Source organism: Rattus norvegicus, chromosome 6, assembly GCF_036323735.1.
Source record: "Rattus norvegicus strain BN/NHsdMcwi chromosome 6, GRCr8, whole genome shotgun sequence".
In the NCBI taxonomy this organism is placed as follows: Eukaryota; Metazoa; Chordata; class Mammalia; order Rodentia; family Muridae; genus Rattus; species Rattus norvegicus.
The window spans coordinates 127,244,676-127,272,257 of NC_086024.1; the positions used below are offsets into that span (position 1 = coordinate 127,244,676).

Sequence of the window (27,582 nt, forward strand, 5' to 3'; positions counted from 1 at the left end):
AAGGGGTGGAGTTGTTTGGGTTGTCTCCTGTTCCCCCAAGAATCTGGGTCATTTTTCATATGGCAAGGGGAATGTGACCTTCACAGTGTCTTTGGAGTCACATGATGCTGGATGTGTTTGTCATCCCAAGAGAAGGTCGACCAGTAGGCCACAAACTGATGGGCTGGGATTTCAAGATCACACTGTCTCTTACAGAGAGTCATGACTTCGGGGCTAGGCTGCCACATGTTAGTTCCCTCTGTACATTTAAGGACCCACGTGCCTTGAGCGTGTGTTAGCTCTAGGATTGGGAAAGTGCTCAGACGGGGGCATGCCCAAGGCCTTGGGAGAAAATACTGGTTCAAGGCAGGGTGCCTGAGGGTTTTGGAGGGGAGAGGGGAGACTGGAGCTGACTCAGCAGCTGTCTGCTCTGCTCTTTTGTCCTGTGTGCCTTTTCCACCCACCTGCTGCTGCCTTTAGGGCATCACATCTAGGCCTCTGTACCTTAAATGCAACCCAGCCCTTGTAAAGCAGGGTGGGAAGTTTGATTTCATGTCCCATTTCCAACCTAGAGCCTTATGAAGGCAAGTGAGAGTAGGGCAATGGGTAGTAGAGTGAAAACAGACTCAGCTCAGAAACACTGCAGCCACTGGGCTCTCAATTACAGAATGGCCCGATCCCAACTCAGCCTGCACAGGTGGATCTATAGCAATGTGGGGGCCAGTGGATGAATGATCTAATGGGGTGCTGGCTGAAGGTGGGCAGATTGGCCCTGCTTTTAGGGGCTGGGAGACAAGAAAAGCCTGATTGGGTCTAAATGATGATCAGACAAGTAGGGTGGAGGCTCCTGCCACACCTAGAGGTGTCATTGCTAAAACAGGCAGTATATGAGGAGCTTCTGCGAAGGTCCAGGAGCCTGTGAAAGTTTAGCTGAGTTTGGTTAAGACAGATGGGTGTTACTAGAACTGTGGGCATCGGAGCCTGGGCCCTGGCAGCCCCCACGAGCTGGGCTTGGCCACTTGTCCTCTATAGGCAAATGAAACAGATAGGTAATGATGAAAGGGTGAGAATGTGGGTCTTCTCAGTGTGGGAAAGCAAACAAAACAAGAGATCCAGTGACTATCCTCCACAAGTCCATCTTCAAGATGCTGACATGAGGTTTAGGTTTAAGTGGAGGGTAAGAGGCATGCATAACCAAGCAGTCCTGGCTGAGGCATGGCCCTGCCCAACGCAGCCAGGTCATTGTCTGGATCCCAAGCGTGTCCTGCAAGGTTGTTTGGCTAGTAATCAGAAAGCTCTGAAATCTCTTCCTGGGATATAAATCCTCCTCTAGCTGGCCCCAGAGGCCCAGGCTTCTCCTTCTCCTAGCTGACAATTCACGACTTCAATTGGGCGATAGCCCAGAGAAGGGACATGAGTGTCTCCAGAGAAAAATCTTACATTTCTGCCAAGCTGGTTATACCAGGCTATTCAGAAATGGGAGCACTAACCTCTCAGGTTCTTGATTTTCTCCCAGGGCCACATGGTAGGATTCCCTGCATCACCATGGCCACGTGGTAGGATTCAAATTCAGCTTTGCCTTGAAGATAATCAAAACGCAGACTGAAGTCATTTGTGTCATCTGGTTCTTCTTCGATCCTTATTCCTACATGTCTGCCACAAACACAGAGGTGCCCGCCATCTGTGTATCTCATTTTGTTCTCTTTATAGTACTGCTGCTCCCAAACCTCTTTCCTTGAGGTCTGCTGCCAGAGCACGGCCATTGGCTGGGCTGTTTCTTTGCCTCAGCAATTCTAGGTCCCCAGCTCCACCCTCTCTTTTAATGCTGTGCCTTTGTTGTCATAGCTTGGTTTCTCTCACCTCTGCCTCTTGCCACTAGTGTGACTGGGCAAAATGCTCCCTATGTTCTACCCTAGAGAACAGGAGCATCCCCAAATGCTTGAGACCAGGAGTGTTGCAGACTCCCTCCGGATTTTGAATTATTTTGCATATGTGCTGCATTGTCTTGGGGAGGAGACTTAAGTCTAAACAAAGAAACTTGCTTATGTTTTACGCATACTGTATGGACATACTAAAACAGATTTATATGTGTGTGTGTATGTGTGTATATATGTGTGTGTATATATATGTGTGTGTGTACATGTGTGTATATATATATATGTGTGTATATATGTGTGTGTGTATGTGTGTATATGTGTGTATATATATGTGTGTGTATATATGTGTGTGTATGTGTGTATATGTGTGTGTGTGTATATATATGTGTGTGTGTATATGTGTGTGTCTATGTGTGTATATATGTGTGTGTGTATATATGTGTGTGTATATGTGTGTGTATATATGTATGTGTGTATATATTTGTGTGTGGTTTATATATATGTGTATGTGTATATATGTGTGTGTGTATATGTGTGTGTATGTGTGCGTGTATATGTATTTGTATATATAAATAATCTTGTCAAGGCACCAGCCTTTTAATGTGTCAGTTGGCATCAGGTATAGAAGTTTTCACTCATGGCATAATGTTGGTGGGCCAAAAATGTCTTGGAATTTGGAGCATTTCAGATTTCAAACCTCCAGATAAAGAACGTTCAGCTGAGCCTGTTTTCACTAATACGCATAGAGGTGTGACCATGGTAAACATATCCCTGGGATGGCAGTTCCCGTGTGGTTGCTGAATAAAGGAAGAGGAAAATCTATTTGGGACTGTCTCTAGCAGAGCAGCCCTGAGGCAACAGCATGGCCAGGTCCATGCAGGAAGTGTGCTACGCCGTGCTCTGGGCCTAAGCCACAGTCCCACCACTCCCACCCAGTGCCTTGACCCACTGACCCTGGCTTTAGAAGAGTCTCCACCAATTCTGAGTAAATCTTCACTCCCAGGGGTGTGGGCAGGTTTAGGTCAAGTTGAATGTATCAGTGTCTGGAGAATAATCCTTCTCCTGGACAACTATGGCAAATTCTTTGCTGATGGGTGCGGGGGATCCTCACCTCTACATGCAAAGGAGGGATCTCAGGTCCTCCTGGGCAGTAGAGGAGGCATGGCCTCTGACTTCTCTGCATACTTGAGTGTGACTTCTTTTTTTTTAGAATTATTTACTTTATTTATATGAGTACACTGTTGCTGTCCTCAGACACACCAGAAGAGGTCATCAGATCCCATTAAGATGGTTATGAGCCACCATGTGGTTGCTGGGAATTGAACTTGGGACCTCAGGAAGAGCAGTCAGTGCTCCTAACCTCTGAGCTGCCTCTCCAGTCCTTCTCTCCATACTCTTGACACCAACCAAAACCCTAGAATGAAATCTGACCTGTTTTTAAATGGAAATGGCTCAAGTCCACAAACGGGTGTTATTCATAAAGGAGGAATTGGTATAGAAACTCCATGTTTTAGCTGGAAGTGAGGCAGGGCCGATTGCTTTGTGTGCAAGCCTGAAGGCTTGTCAGTGCAAACCTCTTCATTTTATTTTATTTTTTTTTTCTAGAACATGAATTTTGGAAAGAATGACTCTTGTTTCTAGATTTTTTTTATTTGTGAGGTAAGACGTCTGACATCCTTGTGCTGTGGTTTCCTCATCTGTGAATAGAGGGTGTCTCTCCAGCACAGCTGGAGCAGATCCATGAAAGAATTTATCAGCAGGGAAGCACTCGGCATCTTTGTATCTAAATGTAGACATTTCTGGGACAAAGTCACGAGTCCCACATGTAACAAGTACTCAATGCACAGTGGCAGTTATAATTAGCAACATGTAGCTCACACCTCACAACCCCTCATTTCCTGTACTGTCTGTCCTGAGGACTGCTCTAAAACCAGATGTGTCCCAGGCTGCTTAGAGGCCATAGGATCTTGGACTAAAATAGCCACCATTCACTTCTTTCCACCTTCAACATTCCAGCTTTGAGCTTCCAGACCTGAGGTTGGGTCAAGATGAAGCAGGGAGGTCAATTTAGCTCTAAGGACCTTGAGAAACTAACTTAACTATCTCCTCCTCCTCCCCCTCCTCCTCCCCCTCCTCCTCCTCTTCCTTTTCATCCTCCTCCTTTTCCTCTTCCTCCTCTCTCCTCCTCCTCTCTCCTCTTCCTTCTCCTCCACATGTTTTTGAGATCTCATGCCTGCCTCCCAAGTGTTGGGATTACAGACATGAACTACATACCCTCATCTTTCCACACTTTTATATTCCTGTCTTTGCATTTTTGAAGCCAAGGCTGGCCTCAAATTCTTGATCTTCTACTTCTTGGGTACTGTAATTACATGTCTGGTGTGTGTGTGTGTGTGTGTGTGTGTGTGTGTGTGTGTGTGTGTGTCTCCCCACAGTTATGCATGCTACCCTTCCTTTTTCAGCATCTTGTTTTATTATGAGCTTTCGGTTCTCCTGCTAAGCATGTGACAAACTAAGTATCTGCTAAGTGGGTTCTGAGGGAAAACATAAAGGGGCTAAGACAGGACCTCAGTACTGACCAAGGGAAACGAGGCCACTGTCCTGTAATGTAAGCCTGGGACGTTGAGAAACAGTTATGAGGAAGAACATTTGGGGAACAGGCTTGAGAAGCTGAAGCCACAGTCTTCTATGTCAAAGCTCAGAAACAAGGAAGCGAATGGGGCCAAAGCTAAGCCATGCTCAGGCGGTCACTGAAGAGGCGGCAAATCGAGGCTGCAAGGGTGGAATCTGACTGGGTCATCAGCAGCTGTGACGAGCGCACTACACTATTAAGGATTTTGTCTGTAGTGTCACAAACAGGTTTTGAGCAGGAAGTAGCCCAGTAAGATGGATGCTTTAGGGCCCCTGGGCTGTGTGGCAGCCAGCAGGGACAGTAACCAGCCACTATAGAAAACCGTCAAAAGCAAAAGCTTCGTGACTGCCTCAGAGTTGGAACTGGAACGATGGAAGGCAAGATGGCCGTGAGAAGGAGAGTTGTCGTGGGAGCACTCTAGAAGGCAGACTCTGACAGGTGAGAAGAGGAGCACTCGGGAGGAGTCAGTGTCTCATGAGATGTCTGGGGCAGCAGTGCTTCTCCAGTGAACGTTAGCATGGGAGCTGGAGGAGTTTGTTTGGTTCTGAAAGAACTGGACTTGGGAGGTCTTGAGAGATGACTTAGAAAGATGGAGAGCACGGGATCTTGGTGGTGAGAGGAAACTGATGGTGAAAATGGATTAGTGTCACAGTGGGTCTTCTTGGTCTGCATGTGGGGCTCCTGGTCTGTGTGTGGGGAGTGATCCTGGTCTTCGTGTGGGTGCTCCTGGTCTGACTGTGGGGAGTGCTCCTGGTCTGTGCGTGAGTGCTCCAGGTGTACTTGTGGAGAGTGCTCCTGGTCTGTGTGGGTGCTCCTGGTCTGACTGTGGGGAGTGCTCCTGGTCTGTGCGTGAGTGCTCCAGGTGTACTTGTGGAGAGTGCTCCTGGTCTGTGTGGGTGCTCCTGGTCTGACTGTGGGGAGTACTGGTCTGCATGTGGGGCTCCTGGTCTGTGTGTGGGGAGTGATCCTGGTCTGCATGTGGGGCTCCTGGTCTGTGTGTGGGGAGTGATCCTGGTCTTCATGTGGGTGCTCCTGGTCTGACTGTGGGGAGTGCTCCTGGTCTGTGCGTGAGTGCTCCAGGTGTACTTGTGGAGAGTGGTTCTGGTCTGTGTGGGTGCTCCTGGTCTTCCTGTGCCTGAGGGGCTGCCTTTAGGGACTTTGTAGCTTCAGAAAACCCGTCTAAGTGACAGCAACTTGACTCAGCTCTTTCTGGATCAGAGGCTTCTACTCACCAACCCTTCTTTTGAGAGCAGCTATAGGGGATGTTGGGGCCAAGCCCTAGGGTCTCTTGGCCTCCCGTCTCAGGGGTGGATGATCTTGGGTCAGCATGTGTCTCAGTCCATCTGTGCTGTCATAAAGCAATTAACTGGAACTGGGTATAGTCTAAAAGAGAGACATTCCGTTCTCACAGTTTGGGGAGCCGGGAAGACCAATCTTAAGTCACGGGCAGGTTACATGTCTGCTGAGGGCTGCTCCCTGTCCCGTCCTAGGCGGGTGGAGGAACAGAGAGCTGTGCTCTCCATGGCAGGAGGTGGAAGGACCAGTGAGCTGAACACTGCATGAAGCCTTGTAAGTGTAGGGAACCTTGGAGTCAGCTCAGGATACCCCGCGTTCTCTCAGCACAAAAGAGATTGAGTTGCCCCAGGGGACAAAGGGCTGGGAATAAGAGACAAAGGCAGGAGACAGAGGATGAGAATGAAGTGGAAGGGAACAAGGGAGCAGGGCAAAGGGGACAAAGGCCTGCCTCTAGGTAGAGAGGAGACAGTTGTGGTCCATAGGCAAATGGCAGTTTATAAAGGTAAAAAGGGAAAGCCTGTGTTAGCATGAGGTGCTTAATTTTAATTGTGAATGTTAATTAGGGGAGCCAAAGGGGGCTTTTGATTGCTAGACTTTGATGGCTGGACCTTGGAAGCCAGCCTCAGGAGAGGAAGTGGCCAAATAAGGAAATAGACCTTGGGGGACTACCTTTAGGAATATAACCTATGTTGGGGTGAGGAGTGGTTGGTTTTTTGTTTGTTTTGTTTTGTTTTGTTTTAGCAAGGCCAAGGGAATGAGGGGAAGGGGCCAGAGTCACATGCTCTGGTGGTTGGATGTCACTTCAGTAAGGACCTAAAGCTTTAGTTTAGTGGTAGAGCATTTACATAGCATATATGAGGCCTCAATTTCATCCCAGCATCAAAAAATTAAATTAAGGGATAGGAATGTGGTACATGGTACCTAGCATACATAAAGCCTTGGGTCCAATGCCCCCAATCCTCAGGCACTTCATAAAACCATGTGGGGACCGTATGCCTGTATACAGGAAGGCAGAGACTGCCCTGTCTCTGGGACTTGGTAGCCAGACAAGATAGCCCAATTAGTGAACCCTAGGCCAACCTCAAAGAGCAAAGTGGATAACTCCCGAGGAACAACACCCAAAGAACACACACATGTCCGGGCACAATCACATGCATACACATGTGTGTGTACATGCACACACACTTCAGGGATAGAAACTTCACCCTTTATCAAAGATGGATGAAGTCGGCAGGCAGAAAGTCAGTAAGGACACAGTGAAGCCTATTAACTGGATGTGTAACAGACCAATTAGATCCATGGACCACTTCATCACAGAAGCAGAATACACACGCCTCTTCCATTCACAGGAAACATTCATCACTCTAGGTCATAAGACGTACATTGACAGATTATGGAAATCAGAAACCAGAGCACATAGAATCAAAGCAGAAATCAACAAACAGAAAAAGACAGTGGTGGATTAAACAGTGTATCCCACATAATACCAAGTCAAAGGAAAACATCTCAGGGGAAAAAAAATCTAAATACCTTAAATGAAAATTCAAACTTCTCAACATTTGTAGACTACAGCAGGCAGTGCCTAAGAGAAATATATAGCATTGAATGCATACATTAGAAGAGAATATAAAATCAGATTTTCTATTCAGTGCTCCCACTTAAGTAGCTCTGGGAACTAAAAAAAAAAAAATCATGTGACATGTGACCCTCATTCCAACCAGGCAGTGGCCTGTTACACCTCCAAGGAACCTATAGGAAGGACAGACAAGAAATGTGTGCAAACATACCTAAGATCCGCAGATGTGTAACAGTGGCCTAAGCACTGCTATGCGTGTTCCCGCAGTATATAAGGCCTTAGCATTTATTGGCTCCTACATGATGATTAGATGGTATTTCCTGTCTTCCACTCTGGCCATAGAAGCAGAGCAGGCAATTACAGAATGGTGTGATTGGTGCTCTTGTGATCTAGTGAAAGGGTAAGAGAGGGGCTTTGTAGGGATGCTATTTTACTATAAACCAGGGATTCTCAACCTAGGGATCAAGTGACCCTTTCACAGGAGTCATCTGAGACCGTTAGAAAACACAGATATTTGCATTACAACTCATAATAGTAGCACAACTACAGATATGAAGTAGCAACAAAAATAATTTTATTGATGGGGGGTTACCACAATATGAGGAACTGTATTAAAGGGTCACAGTATTTGAAAGTCTCAGAACCACTGTTATAGTCAAAGACCCCAGAGAGGGATGGGTCTAAAGCTAAATCACAGTCCACTTCGAAGAGTCACTAGGGTACTTGAATGGATGAGGGCAAGACTAGACAAATGTAGACAACGTGTATTGTATTGTATTGTGTGTATTGTATTGTATTTATTGTGTGTATTTTATTGTATTGTATTGTGTGTATTGTATTGTATTGTATTGTATTGTGTGTATTGTATTGTATTGTATTGTGTGTATTGTATTGTATTGTGTTGTATTGTATTGTATTGTATTGTATTGTATTGTATTGTATTGTATTGTGTGTATTGTAGTTCTCGGGACAACCCTGTGCGGAGGCTCAGCTCATGCGGAGCGGAACACCCGATACTGAGGTCATCTAAGGAGAGATTCTCAGGAACCTTAGCTCTGGGGAGGTTTGGGGAAGTTGATTGCTATGTCTGCACACCTCTAGCTTAATTCCCCGGGTGTGCTTTTGCCCTGGGAGTTCCCAGAAAGCACCAGCCTAAGGAGAAACAATAGCAGTGGAGCTACTGTGAGCTTGGACAAAGCCCTGAGTGGGTATCTGTGATGTGGGTCCTCATCTGCTTCCTCAGGAACTTTCTGAATATCCTTATGTAAGGAACTCAGTGCCACCAGTAGTGCCTCCTGGAGGAGGGGACTCCTGACTTCCGCTGGCAAGGGATAGTTCAAAGGTCCCTGGAAGGATAAAGCCCCATCCCTTCCCCCAACTGAACACATCCTACAGTCCTAGACCAGAAAGCTTCACCACAACCTAGAAAACAAACGCTGCTGTGTCCACGGAGAGCAGCTGCCTTTGGGGAAGCCATGTTAGCAAGCCATGTCTCGCCACCTGCAGAGGCAAGACACTCTAGGAGGTTCCACGAAAAATGGACTTCCGGGCTCCCGTGCCTGTCTCCCGTAATTTGTCAGCATCGATGAATGGTTTGCCTTGCTCTTTGTGGCACAGCCGATCCAGCCTTTTTTTATATTTATTGCTTCTGCCTTGTTTTCACCTTGTCAGCATTTAGGGGATTTGCCCTAAAGGAATTTCCCCGTCTGGAATGTTCCTTTTAGGTGGTTCCCTGTCTTAGATGACACCAGGTACCTACAAAGGTTGAAGGTCCAGGTGAAATTAGACCTGTCACCGGACCCTGAAGTCTTAAGCCTTTGGCCACAGTTATTGGGGACTTTCTACATGGCTTTTGGACCTCCAGTCTTCTGTCTTTAACACCTCTGAAGTGGTTGTTAGGATCTCTTCTTTGCAGCTGGAGTAATGGTGTCCAAGGATGTTACCTGGGATTCAGCCAAGTCAGGGATGCGTACCTCCTTCACCTGAACCCAGCTGTTTGCAGTCAGATCTCTGTATCCCTCACTGAACAGACCCGCCAGAGGCAGAGGAAGATGGCAGAGAGGGAAATAGAGAAGTCGATATCGATAGTCCAGTCATTACTATCTGCACAGTCGGGTCATTGTTTCCCCTCTGTGTTCCAGACACAGAACCAGAGCCAGGCAGAAAGGAAGCAGGTCAGGGCTACGTGGCCTCAGTGAGGAGAGCAATGGAGATGGGAGTTCCAGGCATGCCTCTGCCTCTGAAGGCTGAGCACAGGCAGTTTTGTCTCTGGGCTAAGGCCCTGGTTGGGCTAGAACCAGTCAGAACCAGTGGAGAGAGGTGTCTGTGCCTCTTCCCAGCTAAGGATGAATTATATCATAAAACCAGAAGATGCTATACCCAGGAGGGTTTTCCCTGGAGAGCTGATTAAGGCCATCCCCCTGATGCTCTCATTCCCCATCTGAAAATCCAGGATGTGAACAGCCACCCTAGAGAACCCTTGGGGCCTTCATGTATGTGAGATCTTGCAAACTAAAGCACAATGTGTGTGTGTGTGTGTGTGTGTGTGTGTGTGTGTGTGTGTGTGTGTGAGAGAGAGAGAGAGAGAGAGAGACAGAGACAGAGACAGAGACAGAGACAGAGACAGAGAGACAGACAGACAGACATGGTGGTTTGAGTTGGAATATGAACACTCTAATGATAGGATCATAAATTCTTGGAGAAATCAGACAGATGGCGTGACTTGGCTATTCATGGCTAGCGTTTGGAGTCTTGAGGAACTTCCCCATAGACATCTGAGGTGTTTCCTCTTGGCTTCAGCGTTCTCAGGACCACAGCCTGCCATCCTCTGGAAGTATGCCATGGAGATCTCACGTGCTTTTCTTTGAGAAATATTAACGTCAGGGGCCATGAAAGAAAAAGCCAACAGACAGACTTAGCTTTGAAGTTCTGTGGTTACACAGCACTGAACAAACATGGGCAGAAGTTCATTCTCAGGGCCTGGGACCTATGGGACCTCCCTATAGCAGAATTTTGGGGAGACCCTTAGAGAAGGATGTGCTAGGTTTGTGTTGGATCTTCTGGGCCTCTGAGGACTTCAGTTTCCTACCAGAGTCTTGGGACTCCAGCAGGATCCCAGGTTTGCAGAATGCGGCTCCTGGATGGCTATAAGAATCTCCTACTTCTAGGCTAGCCTAAAGCATCCATAAGACTCCTCCCCCACTGAACTATGGCCCAAAAAGTACTGAATGAGATGTGGCTGGGTGCTGAGCCTTGGGTAAGTGCAATGGCAGAAATGAAGGGATGTCCTATAATAGTAGTCATTTATTAAGCATTTGGTATGGAATATTTCTTTTCTAGTTTTGATACAGGATCTCTCCACATGTTCAGCCTGACCTCAAACACACCATCCTCCTGCCTCAGCCTCCCAAGCACTCTGCTAATTTCATCTGCATTATCAGCTTTAGGATATGGCACCTCAGTGTGGCAGATTAAGGTACATTTCTTTGACGCTTCTTCCTTCCTGGGGTGGAGTCTCTCGCCCCTCCCTTGAATCTACTTTAGCCTGTGACTTCTGTGGTCAACAGAATAAGCAGAAACGACTCTAGCCAGTTCCTCCTAGGTTTTCAGAGAACCAGCAGCTTCTTTTTAAACTCTAAGAGCCGAGTTGCCTCCGTCCTGGAGAGAGAAGCCTGGGGATGGAAGGGAGAGAGGCCTAGGAGGGAGAAGGGCCTGGCTGAATTAACTCTCCCTGATAATGATTTGAGGGAAGACATCCTGGATCCTGCAGACCAGACCAGGGCCCAACTAATACCAGCCAGTGAAAACGTAAAAGAATCACCCAGCTGATCACTACCTGGTTTTGGCCCATAAATCATAAGCTACCATTGTTATTTTCAAGCCACTCAGCTCTGTCTTTTGCTACACAGAAGTAGATAACAAGAATCATAACCCCTGTTTTTTCAGAAACCAAGGCTGGTCAGAATCACACATCAGTGAGAGGCAAAGCCAAGACCTAAACCACAGCAGTCTGGCTCTCAGCGCCTGCTCCTACAACTCTATGGGTCTATTCGTGGGCCAGTGAGATGGTTCAGCAGGCACAGACACCCACTACCAAATCAGACAACCAAGTTCATCCCTGGGACCCACTCACACAGTAAAGGAGAAAACCAACTTCCATAAGCTGTCCTTTGACCTCCTAATGGACACTGTTGTCACATGCACTGTCCCTTGCTCCCTCCCCTGCATATAGATAAATAGAATTTTTGAGGGGGAGGGGTTCAAGGAAGGGTTTCACTATGTAGGCCTGGACTGTCCTGGAACTCACTCTGTAGACCAGGCTGGTCTAAAACTCACAGAGATCCGCCTGCCGCTGCCTCCCGAGTGCTGGGACTAAAGGTGTGCACCATGACCACCTGGATATAAATAAAAATATAAAGCAAAAGCAAATGCTTCTGAGCTCACATGATGGTGGGTACCCATTATTCCAGCATTTGTGGGGACTGGAGGAGGGATCAAAGACAGGAAGATCATGAGTTTGAGGACAGCCTGGGCTACAAAATGAGACCCTGTCTCAAAGGGAGGAGGAAGAAGAGAAAGGAGGAGGAGGAATAAATGCTTCTGCCGTCATAAAACTTCTACCTAAGAAGAGTCAGTCACTTGCCATGTTTAGAGGTTTACATACCTTGGTTTATTTGTTTATTCAGTTAAGTACACTGGGCTCACTCAAGGTATGTGTAGATGTCTAAACTAGACAATGTTAGGGTCTTTACTGCCCTCAGAAGAACTGCCACCCCCCTGGTGATGGATGGGTAGGGGTGGACAGAGAGAAACGTCCTGTTTGGATGAGAGAGGAAGTGCATATGAAGTGGCAGGACAGCTCATGCAGAGTGCCAGGGTACGGAGTGTGTGCAGGGGAAGTTCTGTGCAGGCAAAATGTGGGCATGTGGAAGGGAGGGGTAAGCAGAGAAGGTAAGCTTGCACACAGGCCTTGAGTGAGACTCAGCCTTTGTCCAAAGGTCTCCAGAGCACGATGAAGGACACGTGGGCAGGACATCATCCAGTGTGCCTTTTACATAGACGTTGCATGTCTTCAAGAGTGGGGACAAAGGGGTAAGGCTGGCATGCAAGAGAGGCCCTGAGGTTGAAGTCTACAGCAAATGTTGGGGACGGCTTGGTGGGCCTAAGGAGAAGGAACACGTCCCAGAGATATTTAAGAGAACTGGCCTGCAGAAAGTAAAAGGAACTGAGGGAAAGAACACAGTAAGGTCATGGCTAGCCATGCTACCTGGTATGCAGTAGGTGCTTAGCAATGAATAGGGTTGAGTTAGGAGCTCTGGCCCAGGCCTGCAACATTATGGGAAGGGCAGGGTTCTGCTCTAGCATTGATATCCCTGACTCAAAACCTGTGCCCAAGTAGACATGATAAAAATTGCATGTAAATGGACCCATAATTGGACAAGGGAATATCCCCATCCCCCACACGCATACCCCCAGTAGCATTGTTCTCTAAAAATGCAGACTCCTGACTGAGCCAAGACTCAGCCTTCCTGGGATGACAAAGAGAGCTAAGACGTTTATGGACCTGGCTTAGTGATCTCACAGAAGACAAAGTACCAACTGCCTAAGACTGGCCCCTTGTTCTTAATTCATAACTCATGCTGTGACTCTGTTTCCACATTGCTAGTTTAGGACACAGGAATCCACACCCTCTGGGGAGAGCTCAGCTCCAAGCCTTGATATTGGGAGCTCACTACCTGCCACCAGCAGGCTGGGAGCTGCTATGCAAAGCACCCCTAGACTCCTGCCAAGTGCTTCAGGGTGCACACACCAGGCCCTAGCAAGTCCTCCCTTGCTGTGTGAGACTGCCTAGGCAGGGCATGTTGTCAGCATTCCTGACCTCTGACCCGTAGGTGCTAGTGGCACCGTCTCCCAAGGCGTGACAACCAGAAGTATCCACGTACATGGCCAACTCAGGGAGGACCAGTTTGCTCCCAGGTGAGAACCATGGCTCTATCCAGCGCAGTGGCTCTCAAGCCTTTGAAATGGGCCCGGTTTGCACTGAGATGAAGCACACGTGCACAGTGCACCCCAGACCTTTCATACTTAGCATAGGAATGAAAAACAAAATGTCTACTCAGCCATGTCTCCCTATGTTAAGATGCAGTTTTCGCATGTACTTGTAACATCCTGAAGTTGAAACAGTGTCCCCTGGCTATCCATGGTAAGGCCTTCATAACAGTTGGAGCTGACCTCCCTATCAGGGTGGTGCCTGGGGCGCCTCCCTCCCCACTGTCCCTTCTTTCAGGCTGTGGGCAGTCACAAGCCTCCCTGGCTGGTTGGTTCAGTGTAGCAGGGAGAAGCATGGTTTCCCCATGTCCACAGCTCCCTCAGCATCCCCACACCCGCACCTGCCTCCTCCCGGAAGACCTTCCACGTCTTTCTCCTTATTTAGTCTTCCCTGATACGCGGCAATTCGCAAATCTGTCCAGTGCCCCCTTCTGTTTTGGCATCTGAACCTATAAATAGTTCCCAGATGAAGTCCCGTCTACATCGTGACAGTTTCTCCTGTGTTCCTTTTCAGACTGTTGACGCCTCTTGTTTGCACTTGCTCAGTAGGAACAGCTTCCAAAAGCAGAAGCCTTTTATTTAAACAAGAACGATATGAGATCAGTGCAGTTGCCTCCGTGGGGGTTCAGAGATGGCTTTTCCCAGATAAGAACCCCAAAGGATCCTACAGCTGGGACCACGAAAAGAAATGAGGCCTGCACCCATGCTAATGAGTTGCACCTCTGGCAACTGACATCCTGTCCTAGAGAATAAGATGTGAGCAGTGTCTAACCCAGAGAGGGGAGAGCATTCTTCCCAGGAAGGCCTCCCCATAACAAGGGAGGAGACTGGCCTGAAGGAGAGAGCCTCTGTGCTGACAGCAGGCAGGAATCAATGACTGATTTCCAGTGGGAATTCTGGTGTGTCCTCCCTGTGCCCTCCGCTCCTGAGTAAGGGCCTAGTGAGCTTGCTAGTGGCACTGTCATGACCTGACCACACCCCTGGGCCAGCTACTAAGCCTTCCTGGTTTCCCAGCTTTAGCAACGACTGAGGCATTTGGACAGGACCTTGTTTAGAGCTCTGTCTGTCTGGGTCTCCTTGTACCTGTCCCACTAGGTTCCAGCTACGGTGCCCCAGGGCAAGGCTCATTCTGTCCTGCTGGGGTGCTGGTTGGTGGAGAATTTGTGGCTGAGGAAGATGCTCTAATACAAACCAAAGAGCTGCAGAGATGGCCTGTGAGAGGAGGCTTGAGCGATCGGCAGGAGCACAGTGAAGGGGGCTCCAGGATCGGCCAGGCTCGAGAGGTAGAGGCACCCCCCAGTTTATCCTTACCAACCAGGCAGGAAGGGCAGTCTCTCTGGTACATTTTGAACATCACCTTTGCCAGCTGCTGGAGCCTCTCTGTCAGCCCTCCACACCCAGGTTATCTGGCTGTTGGTTCTGCCTCAGCAGCATGCTACTCTGGCCTTTGCACAGTGACCCACAGGGCCTCCTCGGTCAGGGACTGACTCTCACAATACCTCGCCTGCACTGGAAAGTGAGCCTCAGGAAGGCGCTGCCTTGATCTGTGGCCAGAGGCCCTGACTGGGTTGGTGTTGTACAGCTTTGACCTACAGTGGGAACTACCTTCTGGGCCTAGGTGCAGACCTTCCCCAGAGGACACAGGAGCTTCCCTGGGTAGAGCTCGGGATGGTTAGTCCCTTCCTTACCCTGCTCTGTGAGGCTGGCAGCTGTGGTTAGGAAGCACTCCTTCAGCAGCTCTGGCCTTTTCTCCAGGCTCTCAAGTGAGATAAAACTGCATCACAGCAGTCTCTGTGGCAAGGGAGACCTCATACTGTGGGGCCCCAGGACTCAGAGTTATTATTCTCCTCCCCCAGCCCCCTGCCACACACACACACACACACACACACACACAGAGACACACACAGACACACAGAGATACACACACACACAGATACACACACACAGACAAACACAGACACACACACAGAGATACACACACACACACAGATACACACACACAGACAAACACAGACACACACACAGACACACAGAGATACACACACATACACACACAGACATACACACACACAGACACACAGAGATACACACACATACACACACACACAGAGACACACACACAGACACACAGAGATACACACACACAGACACACAGAGATACACACACATACACACACAGACATACACACACACAGACACACAGAGATACACACACATACACACACAGACATACACACACACAGACACACAGAGATACACACACAGATACACACACACAGACACACAGAGAGACACATACACACACAGACACACACACACAGACACACAGAGATGCTTCCCTTCACTGTGGGGAACCCTGCAGACTTTACTTTCTCTAGCCTCTTGTCACCTTCACTTTCTGTCCTTGGGGCCTGTCATTTTCTGTGAAGCTCTGAGCCAGTGAATTAGTGCCCTTTGGGATAGGGGTGTCAAAGTCGAACAGTAGATATTCCAACCCTCCCTGGGTGACAGAGGAATTCAGAGATTAGCTCTATGGTGTCACATAAGAACAATTGGTAAGGAGATATTCTGGGTCTACCCAAGTTCTCCCCAGACAGGTGTCATGGGGTCTTTTTCTTCTCCAAGCCAAAGAGGTTGGCTCGTGGTCTCTCCTGGGGGTGTGGCATCCAGATTTCCTGACCTCTTTCCCACCAGTTTCCTCCTGGGTCAGTAAGATCTGACCCATCCATTTTTCACAGTGTGCAGAGAGCTCTGGCTATATCCGAGTTAAGGCAAATTAACGTAGCTCCACTCAGCCCAACTGGATTCTCAGTCATCCCTAGAGAACAAGCAGACAGCTACGTCAGTGTTTACCCCAGGGAGATCCCCTGGCCATGAAAGGAAAGGTCCCTGTGACCTTTCTGTGAGGTCTCCTGTCAGCTTTCTTAACCCATTCACCCTTTGTTTCTACAAGCCAGGCTGGAGGGTGACTCTGACCAACCCTTTATGTGGGTGTCACAACTAAACGTTTTAGTAAGACCTATTGTTGCCATTGGGCGAGAGATCTCCAGCCAGGGTTATACAGAAAAACCCTGTCTTGAAAGCCACCCCCAACCCCCAAAAAAGTGCTATCTCTAAGGTTGGCGGAGCTGTCTAAATGTGGCAGGTTGAGTTTCTGTTTGCTAAGTAAATGTCCACCACACACAGTGACCCTTGGCAAGGTGTATCCCCATTGATGTTTTTGTGTAAAGCCACCAAAGCCTGGGAAGGATCAGGTCCCCAGCTACTCGCCCTTCACTTACAACGGAACTCAAATCAGCCCCTTGTCGGTAGCGGCTCTGTTCCTCACAGAGCACAGCATTAAGGACACATTTCCTTCACTTGTACACGGGGAATTTGTAGTAATTAAGACCAGGCGTGATTGCAGCTAAGTTCCCCACCATCTACAAAAGTGGATACAGATGGCAGTAGGTGAGAACGGGAACCCACTCAAGTCCCATGGCGTATTAACTGCCTTGGCTACTTTTCTCATCGCTATGGCAAAGTTCTGGCAAAAGCGACGCTCAGGGAAGGAAGGGTTTATTTTGCTCACGGTGTATGCGTAAACCATGTCCAGAAGGTGCATCAGGAACAGGAGTTGGCTGGTCCCTTTGTGTCTGCAATGAGAGACCCATACCACAGCCCAGCTCGCCTTTTCCTTTGTGTCCAATTTGGGACCCCAGCCTACGGGATGGTTCCTCTCACAACCGGGGTGGGTCCTCACAGCTCAGATAAACCTGGAAACTCTCCCACAAAAATGCCCAGAGGTGTGTCTCCTAGGTGACTCTGAATCCCATGAGGTTGACAGGGAAGGGGACCTCCACATAAACTGTTTCAGGGGCAGAAGACCTGACTGTTAGTGGAATTCCCTTAGACACACTGGACTGGCATATGCTTGGGTGTCTCTAAGCTCATGGACAAATAGTATTCTTTCTCTGTCTGTTCTTAAATCTTTGGAAAGGTAAGTTACTTTTGGAGCGTGTGTCTGCAAGGCATGAATCTGACAAAGACTCTACTCTCAAAACTCAACATCAAAAATGAATAACCCATTGGGGATAGAGAGATGGTTCAGCAGTTAAAATTATGCCTACTCTTCCAAAGGACCCAAGTTCAAATCCAGCATACTCACAGCAGCTCATAGTCCTCTTTAACTACAGCCCTAAGAGATCTGATGCCCTCGTCTGGCCTCCACAGGTATTACATATCCATGGCACATAGATACACATACATGCAAGGTAAAACACACACACACACACACACACACACACACACACACACACACACACACACACACACCATATACGCAAAAATAAAGGGAAATGTTTTTTAGATGCAGGGTTTCTCTGCGTGTCTCTGACTGTCTTGGGATTCCCTCTCTAGACTAGCCTGGTCTCAGACTCAGATCTCTCTGCCTCTGTGCGTCAATAGCTACCAGGTATTTGTTTAAAAGGACAATTCCACTTTGTCACTCTGTAAGCATGTGTCCTGCAAAAGGCAGAGGCCACATATGCCTGTTTCCTTGTCCATACTGTCTCCAGCACCAAGCACGGTGCTTGGCATAGTAGTTACCCCCAGCCCCTCGCATAAAGAGTGCCGCTGTGAACACCTTTGGGTTCAGGCTTGCATGGACACAGTCATGCACTTCTTGGTAATTCTGTAGGTTTAAGAAACTACCAAACTATTTTCCACAGTGACATCACTTTGTTCCCCTCAGCCTGTTCCAATTCCTGCCTGTCCTTGTTAACACTTGCTGCCTGACTTTTTGACTACAGGACAGCCGTCCCAGAGAGCACAAACTGTATCCTGTAGCTTTGATTTGCATTTCCCTAAAGACCGGTGAGGCCGAGCATTTTCCTATCTGTTTATTGACTGTGTGGGCCTGTATACCTTTTTTTTTTTTTTTACAAAAATGTCTATTAGAATCTTTGCTTTTTTTAATTTTTATTTTTTTAAGACAGGGTGGCAGGTTCTGGCCATAGCCTATTGCCAAGTGCAGAAGTGGGTGCTGGGTGTCCCCAAGGCCATGTAAAAGCAATGTAAAGTTAAAGGTGACATGGCCTCTTGGCAGTGCTGGGGTCTGGGCATTTGTCAGCTTTGGGCAGTCTCTGAGGATAGACCAGATAAACTACTTTAGGAGAAATCTCTACTTCTGGAAGCCATACTAGAGAAATGGCTCCCTGGTTAAGACTACTAGCTGCTCTTCCAGAGGACCCAGGTTCAATTCCCAGCACCTACACTGCAGCTCACAACTGTCTATTACTCCAGTTTCAGGGACTCTAATGCCCTCTTCTGGTTTCCACGGGCACCAGGCAGGCATGTGGTGCACAGACATACTTGCAGGCAAAGCACTACATATAAAAATAAAATAAAATATTTTTAACTAAAAAAAAAAAAGTCATTCTTACTCGTTATAAAAATCTCAGCAAAACACTGCACGAAGGCTGAGTCCACTCTAGTCAACCTTCCCCATCTTTTTTAAGTAACAGCCTTATTTAAAGTTTATTCAGACATGTTAATTCGCTGTGTTTGGGTATCGGATGATTGGCCCATTTAAAGCATATAATTCAGTGGTGTTAGTGTATTCAGAGTTGGGCAACCGTCACCACCATTTAAGAGAGTTTCACCACATCTAGAGGAAACCTCGCGTTGCCTAACAGTGTAGCCATGCACAGTGCTGCTGAACTCTGCTAAGTAGGCGTTTATGGTTTAGCACAGAACCCCTCATCCCAGTCTCCCCAACTCTGCCACCTCACCCCCATCCCAGCTCACACACCGTCCTAAGCAACTACCCATCCACGCTCAGACAGAATATGCTCACCATTACCAAAGCAGAAAATCCGTTCTACTCTATTCTTTGTGGGCCCTGGCTATGTGCCTGGCCTGGTTGTATGCTGGACACACAGACAGGAAAGCAAGATGCCCCGATCTCTGCTGGTCCCCAGCCTCTGGTACTGGCTGAGCCTCCCATAGCTCTGCCTGTGTATGGCCCTGAAGAGGAAGGGATGAGATGAGGAAACAGAGCTACAGATAAAGGGTGGAGAGGGTAGATTGAGGGCTGAGAGCCCTGCAGGCTCTAAGGGCTGAGACTAGAGGTAGGAATGAAGAATGCATGATAGAGCTGAGGGAGAAGGCTCTCCCCTCACGTATGACTCCTTTGTAGAAGCTGCATGTGCTACCATGTATAGCCATGGAATCTTCCCACTCCCAGTGGCCTCTCTGGTTGTCACATCTGCTAAAACTGTCATTTGGGGCCATTACCATTATTTTGAAGTTCCCTATGCTATCAGAAGCAGCTCCCAAGAATTGCTTTATTTCAGGCTTAAACAATGATATGTTCTTTCCTGTTGCAACAAAGGATACAAACCAAATGACTTTTGGTAACAGAAACTCTTATGGTTCTGGGGGACAGACACTTTAAACGAAGTTGTTGGTTATTTTTGAGGCCTCAGATTCTAGTGTGTTCCTGATCTCCCAGCTCTAGGCTCTGCCTGTCTTCACACGGTCATTCCTTCTCTGTGGCTTGGTGTTCCGTCTATTCACAAAGTCTTCTTATAAAAAGGACACCAAACATGGCAAAGGTTTCCAAATAAGTTCACATACCACGTTCTAAACACCGAGACTTTAATACATCTCTGTGGGGACCGCCATTCAGTCTTGAAAAATTGGCACACTTGTAACCCTGGTTCACAGCTACAGAAACTGAGGAACAGACAGGCTACATACAATGAGCTCATAGAGACACGCTCGCCACCGTGATTTAATGCCCAGACACACGTACAAGCCCCCAGGCAGGTGCAGTACCAGACACAGGCCCTAGAACAAATGGCTTATCTCGTACTGACTTCCACGTCCTACAGCTCCAGCAGACTGTGGTTCAGGGTGCCCCAGACAGGCTCTCTCAGGTTCAGGGTACCCCCTTTGATCTCTAGGGAGAAGGCCTATGAACATATTTTGGAAATAATAAAACCATAGACATGAGAGCCTCAAGATTACCAGAGGGAACCACAGGGACATTCCCAGAGGGTAGAAAGATCAGGAGCAGGAAAATCTCTTTATAAATATTTATATCTAACTAAACACGACCTGTTTGTTATAGATAGATAAATATTAATTTCTTAAGATAGTCTGAACTGTTGAGAAAAGTGATTAGGTTACAAGGAGAGGGGGAAGCAGTTGAGATATATATATATATTGGCATCACCTAGAAGACTCTATCTTTAGGTTGAAAGGGCTATTTCTATTCCCTTGGAGGGTGGGAGAAATTGAGGCACTGAGAGAGAAAAGGGTGACTATCAGTTCCAGGATCAAAGCTAGGTTTGGAAGCCCCATTGGACTATCTCTTGCTCCTGCTTCACATGGAAAAGATATAAGAACAACTCAGTTCACACATTCTTCAGCATACTGAGACCCAGGGAAGCCCAGTGTAGACTCCTGAGTTCGGGGAGCAAAGGATGGTAGGCATGTGGTCATGGGCCTGATTTAGGCATCATGGAAGCCAGTGCCTACCGAGACTGTCATTAGCAACTGTCTATACATCTGTCACTCTCCTTTGAGAATCTTGTTCACCAAGAGTAATGAATGTGCGAATGTGTATTAGTTGATATCAGCCACGGCCAGTGTAAGCCCTCAACTCTCAGCACATCCACACTGTGAGTTCCGTTTCTCACTGTTGTTGGCAGCTGATACATACTGGGCTCCTATAGGAGGTGCCAGGACCCATAGAAAAACATGGCCGGCATGTACCAGCTTCCAGATCTAGGAGAGCAGCCAGCCCTCCCTTTTGTCATTAGAGGATACTTACTAGGGCCTCTCTTGTCTCTCCCCAGTATTGTACCTGGAAGGCTCGGTTCTTGTGTTTGAGGACATCTTCAGACTGATTGCGTTCTACTGTGTCAGTAGGTGAGTAGCCCGGCCCTAGAGGAGGTTGTAGGGGAGGATTCCCTTCTTGTCTTCATAGAAGCCCATTTGTTGCAACATGCCCATCTGGTTGCAACAGACATCTCTGCAACTTTGGGTGCATTTGTGGCATGGGAGAGGACAGAGTAAAGAAACGGGGGATACAACGAGAGGGGACAGTCCCTTGTCTTTGCTCTGGTAACCACAAGAAGAGAAATCAACTCTGACGTTTCCTCTTCTCTTCTGGTAAGGACTTCTCTGCCAGGGATCTGTTCCTCGGGCTCCCTGCCAGTGTTTCCACTTCTAGTGTTGCCAGCACCAGGGACAGCTTGGGACCCTGTAGACCAACCCGTAGGGACAGCAAGAAGGCCTGATGCCCCTTGGTGGGTGGCAGCCTGGGAGTCTTCAGATGGGAAGACCACCATAAGTTCTGCTCCATTCACTTGGAACTGGTTTCCGATCAACAAGAATTTAAAAATATATTTTGGTGCCATAAACCAACAGCTGAAACTGCAGGGCCTGAACGAGAGCTGATTGGATGTTTGGTAAGATGTGTTGTGGTCCTTGACTCCAGGCTACCTCTGCTGAAACACATGCTCCACTCAGAATACCCCTCCCTACCCTGCAGACCAGCAAAGCAACACTGACAGTTACAGCTTATACTCAAATCTGCCATTGCCTGGAGAAAGCTCTCTCCAGCATTCAGCGAGGCTCCAAGGAATTTCTATACCCACCTCATTTTTGTTTGTTTGAGACAGGGTTTCTCTGTATAGCCCTGGCTGTCATGGAGCTTGCTCTGTAGACCAGGCTGACCTCGAACTCACAGAAACCTCTGCATCCTAAGTGCTGGGATTAAAGGCATAAACCACCACTGCCCGGCCCTACCCACTGTGACCTTTTAAAGAATTTTTTTGCATGTGTCTTAATGTTTGCCTGCGTGTGTTTGTGTTTGTGTGTGTGTGTGTGTGTGTGTGAGAGAGAGAGAGAGAGAGAGAGAGAGAGAGAGAGAGTACCATGTACATGCAGTGCCCACGAAGGCCAGAAAACAGCATCAGATCCCCTGCATCTGGAGTCACAGACAGTTGTGAGCCATGATGTAAGTGCTGGGAACCAAAGTCTGTAACCAGACTCTGGGAGCCAGTCCTCGACAAGGGCAGCAAGCATGTGTACCATTGGGCCATCTCTCCTGTTCCCTCCAGACTGTCTTTTAAAACCTTGCCAGCCTCCCCACATAAGGATTATTCTTGTTACCCTCCATTACACAGATGAGGAAGTAGAGACTGCTAATCGGCAGAGTGAAGTTCAATCTAGAGGAAGCTGCACCACCAGTGCACCCCGCAGCAATCCTGTGCATCGGCTTAGCTGGCCAGATTCACAGGGAAAACATTGCAGAGGCCCCAGAGACCTTTCCAACACACCAGGCTGTAGGAAGATGGGCGCCTTCAAGTTTACCTTAGTTGGAGGAGCTCTGTCTGGTATTTGGCAAATGTGGGCTACAATGAATGAATCAAGAGAAGGATGGATGCATACGTGGATAAAAGGATGGGTGGATGGATGGATGGATGGATGGATGGATGGATGCATGTATACATGGATAGAAGGATGGATGGATGGATGGATGGATGGATGGATGGATGGATGCATGTATACATGGATAGAAGGATGGATGGATGGATGGATGGATGGATGGATACATGGACAGAAGAATGGATGGATAGAAAGATAGATGGATAGAAGGATGGATGGAGGATGCATGGACGCATGATGGATGGGTGGATGGATAGATGCATGACGGATGGATGGATGGATGGATGGATGGATGGATGCATGTATACATGGATAGAAGGATGGATGGATGGATGGATGGATGGATGGATGGATGGATGCATGCATGTATACATGGATAGAAGGATGGATGGATGGATGGATGGATGGATACATGGACAGAAGAATGGTTGGATAGAAAGATAGATGGATAGAAGGATGGATGGAGGATGCATGGACGCATGATGGATGGGTGGATGGATAGATGCATGACGGATGGATGGATGGATGGATGGATGGATGGATGGATGGATGGATGCATGTATACATGGATAGAAGGATGGATGGATGGATGGATGGATGGATGGATGGATGGATGGATGGATACATGGACAGAAGAATGGATGGATAGAAAGATAGATGGATAGAAGGATGGATGGAGGATGCATGGACGCATGATGGATGGGTGGATGGATAGATGCATGACGGATGGATGGATGGATGGATGGATGGATGGATGGCCAGATATTAAGCTCAATATTTAACACCTCAGAGCCTCAACCTCCCCGTTTGTAAAAGGGGGTCCTCATAGCAAATGCTTTGATGCTAGAGGAAGGGTGAGTTAATGCCCATGAAGGAGACGGAGTACACTGCCTGCAACCCCATGGGCTCTCTCATTCTATCTCTGCCACTTGGACTGTAGGAGAGTTTTCTGGGTATCAGCTTGGTGTCCAGAGAGATCAGGAACCACAGTCTCTAGACTTACCCCCATCACGTCCCAACCTTTCCTCCCTTGGCTGCTATTTCTCCACACCCTAGCAAAGCCAGTACCTATTCTCCTATCTTCATACTCAAGGACTCTCTGGAGGAGATTATGAGACAGAGACAGGCCTGACTGTGTTCTGGGGAAGGCGTGCCAGGCAACAAGGCTTGAATGCTGAGGAACCAGAGCCCCAGGCCTGGAGTTAGAGCCTATCGCCTTGCAGCTATGTGACTCCCAGTCAATCACCTGAGCTCTCCTGGCTCCCTTGCCTGCCTGTCAGGGGCATTAACCAAGAACACTTAGATATGAGAGTCTGCAGCTTTTAGGTTCTTTTTTCTTAACATTGATTTATTTATTTTATATGAGTACACTGTGGCTGTCTTCAGACACACCAGAAGAAGGCATCAGATCTCTTTGCAGATGGTTGTAAGCCACCATGTGGTTGCTGGGAATTGAACTCAGGACCTCTGGAAGAGCAGTCAGTGCTCTTAACTGCTGAGCCACCTCTCCAGCCCCAGCTTTTAAATTCCAAGACGCTCTCGGGGCTATACTGATGAGTGCTTGTCCATTCTAGACTTTTGTTAGAGCTGCGTGCTCATCACCACGCTAAACCCAACCCCAGTGGTCCTCTCCACCACAAAGAGTGCTTCCCATTGGGCACTGGAGCAGGTCCCTGTGAGCTGATGGCCGCTCATGGAGACATTCTCAGGATTGAGACCTCACCAGAGCAGGATCAGCCTTCTCACCACCTCAGCCTGATAAATCAGGAGGTCCCTGTCAGACATTTGTGAGGGTCCAGTATGCCTAGATCACAGGTGCCAGCCTTCAGAAACAACCGCCTCCTTGGAGGCCCCAGTTCTCATAAAAGCTTTCCAATTTTGGCAGTGCCCAGAGGCCCAGTCACAACTGTGCAGAGCTGGGAGAGTGACTGCTGCCTGGGTATCTGTATGCTCAGTGCTGCCTCCTCGCTTCTATCTAACCCCTATCATGGTCACACATCACAAAGCTAGTAGTTCCTGTACCCGAGGCTGTCCTGAAGATTTCTGATTGGTTCTTAGAGTAACCAGTACGGAGTAGTACTCATGAAACCATTGTATGTGTTCTTAGTGATGGTAGCAGTGAGAAAACCGAGGCCGGGTTGTGACTGACCTCAACTGGCATAGCCGAGTTCTGAAGCCATTTGAACCCTGGCATTGCATCAGGCCTGTGGTGGAAATGACCCATCTTTTGCTTCCCTTGGATCTGGCCCCTCTGTATATGGATCCTGGAGGCCCTCCTTATGAAGAAGATGTGGAAGACTTGTCAAGGAGGGTAGGGAGAAAGTTCTAGGCAGAGGAAGCAGGGTAGGCAAAGGCCCAGCCATTAGAAAGCCTTAGGTAGCTTCAGGAGTGGCTGGCTCTGTGGAGAGGACAAGGCAAAGCTATGCCTGGGATACAGGGACTTCCTTTCATAGCTGCTGTGACTCATGCTGTCGCCCATGGTTAGACGGCCCCAGACAGAGTAATATGGCAGCAGCAGGAAGTGGGCTTGAAGGAAGAGAAAAAAGAACAACCAAAGGCTGCTGACATTATTCAGAGTCGTGAAGAGATGTCACTCAAAAGGGAAAGGCAGCCACTGAAGGAAGGAGGTGAGGCTTCAGAGATGGGAGACACTGGGGCTGTCCTCCTGGGTGGAAGGATACTCAGTGCCATTGTTTCTTGAACATATCCATGATGCCAGGCTCCCCTAGGGCCCCTACCAGCATCGTGGGGTCTGATCCTCAGCCCAACCCTGGTATGGAGTCAGTGACCTCAAGTGAATGCTGTTACCCGAATGAGGAAGGAAGGAGCTCTGTGGGCCTGTCCTCCCTCAGATATGCCCCCACACAGTGGCTAAGCTGCCCCCTCTCCTCAGGGAGTGGCTCGCTGGTCACTCCCACCTCTGAAGATAGTTATCACCACGGTGCTTGTGAAGCTGTTCTACATCAGTGGCTCCAAGTGCTGCTGGCCCGGCTCTTGTGACTGGCATTGGAAGTAGGGGACCCCATGGGAGTCAGTGAGCCCCGAAGTCTACAGAGTCTGACTTCAGTTCCAGGTAACTAGCATTGCGACTAAACTGAACGATTAAATGCTTGATGTCCAGAGAATTGGAGAACCAGATGGTGGCATTAGAAAACCCCTCCTAGGGGAATAGAAAATCAATCAGTGACTTTGCATGTAAGAAAGTAAGCTGTGCCAGATCCTCCCAGAATGTGTACCATGCAGGTGGAGTAAGTCTTCTGTTGCTGAGTTTGTGAGAGTGTGTGTGTGTGTGTGTGTGTGTGTGTGTGTATGTGTGTGTGTTTTGCTTTGTGTTTTCTCTGGACAAAAGTAAAAAGCTTTAACTAGAACAGGGGCCTCCAGAGAGCTGTATAGGTGCCCAGAGGTGTATAAGGCTGGCCCCTCTGAAGATCCCACCTTCAAAATCTCCATCTGGGATTTACAGTTCATAAGGGAATAGTTATGTGCATATATATATATATATATATATATACATATATATACATATATATATATGGAGAATCTGTAGGTTTAATTAATTCACAGATAGCCTTTGTTTTTTTAGGGGGAGCTATAAATCCCACCCACATGATGCCCACCCAAGCCTGTGTTCATTAAGATCTACTTGAGGGCTGTTTAAAATGCATATTCTGTAGCTACAGAGGGTGTGGTTCATTAGTAAGGCCCTTGCTTAATACCTTAAGGCCATGAGTCAATTCCTTACACAACACACACACACACACACACACACACACACACACACACACACACACACACGCAAACATGCACACAGGCACACACTAATGTGGGTTCTCCTAGGCCCAATGCTGTTAACCCTTGGGCTTGGGTCCTGCCTTTTTAGCCTCTTCCGAAGGAAGTCCAGAGTACAGACAGACACTGAAAACATGGTAGAGTCCCTCAAAAGTGTCCAGTGCCCCTTTGGGTTCTGGTTGTTGGAGGTGCACAGACAGATGCCCACTGCCCTAGCACCCCATCTGAGGGCTTTCCCAGTGTTACCCCTAGGCCCAGGGTCTTCACACTCGGCTGTGACTAAGCCTGCTTTTGACTGCCTGCCTTCCCCACCTTCACAGTGGGCTAAGACTTCTTAAGTTACCAAACCACAGACTGGACAACTTGCATGTCATTGTCACTGACAGAGGCCACCACTAAGTTTGCTAGAGTGGGCTGTTCAGCTGTTGAACTAAGATTGGATGAACAAAAGGTGCCGTAAGCTGGGGCCCATTTATTTATGTTGGTGTGAGTATAAGTAAGCTTGGGGTGAGGGGACAATATAGCAAACACAGTCATATATTGAAGTATTCAATCCTGTGGCCTGGCATGCTCACTAGGAATCTACCCCACCACCACCCAACAAAAAAAAAAAAAAAAAAAAAAAAAAAAAAAAAACTAGCCAAGGGAAGACGCACCAGGAACTAAAAGTCTCTACAGTGTTGTGGGAGCCAATGGCAGTATGCAAACAGTTTTTGCTAAAAGAATCTGACCTTAGGCCTAGGTGGCATTTAGGTTTATACACTGGCATCTACAAGTAGGCATCTGAGCCTCAGGTTGCTTAACTCTGAAATGGGTCTAAGGAAAGCACCTACTTCCTTGAGAGCATTCGAGGGAGAGCCTGAGGAAAGGGCTAAGCCAGAACCCAGGGAAGCGTACGCTACGTGCTAGAATGAAGAAAAGAAGCAAGCAGGGTAGATGTCTAT

General features: G+C 48.0%; 1 protein-coding gene and 1 long non-coding RNA gene across 6 annotated transcripts in view; one reads left to right on the top strand and one right to left on the bottom strand.

The window, feature by feature from the left end:
- Rin3 (Ras and Rab interactor 3) overlaps positions 1–27,582 on the top strand; it is a 109,174-nt gene that overhangs the window by 48,028 nt on the left and 33,564 nt on the right. For 4 of the 5 annotated variants that reach the window (XM_039112360.2, NM_001414929.1, NM_001108052.2 and 1 more), the window contains one exon: positions 21,253–21,325. In XM_039112360.2, coding sequence (XP_038968288.1) covers positions 21,253–21,325 — 73 coding nt within the window. Of the gene's footprint in view, positions 1–21,252; positions 21,326–25,506; positions 25,923–27,582 lie in introns of those variants that run through there. The other variant, XM_063261977.1, reaches the window with a different exon arrangement.
- Positions 7,913–27,582, bottom strand: part of LOC134479252 (uncharacterized) — a 34,832-nt gene continuing 15,162 nt past the window's right edge. The window contains exon 2 of the long non-coding RNA XR_010052330.1: positions 7,913–10,221. This is a non-coding gene — a long non-coding RNA (uncharacterized LOC134479252). The remainder of the gene's footprint in view (positions 10,222–27,582) is intronic.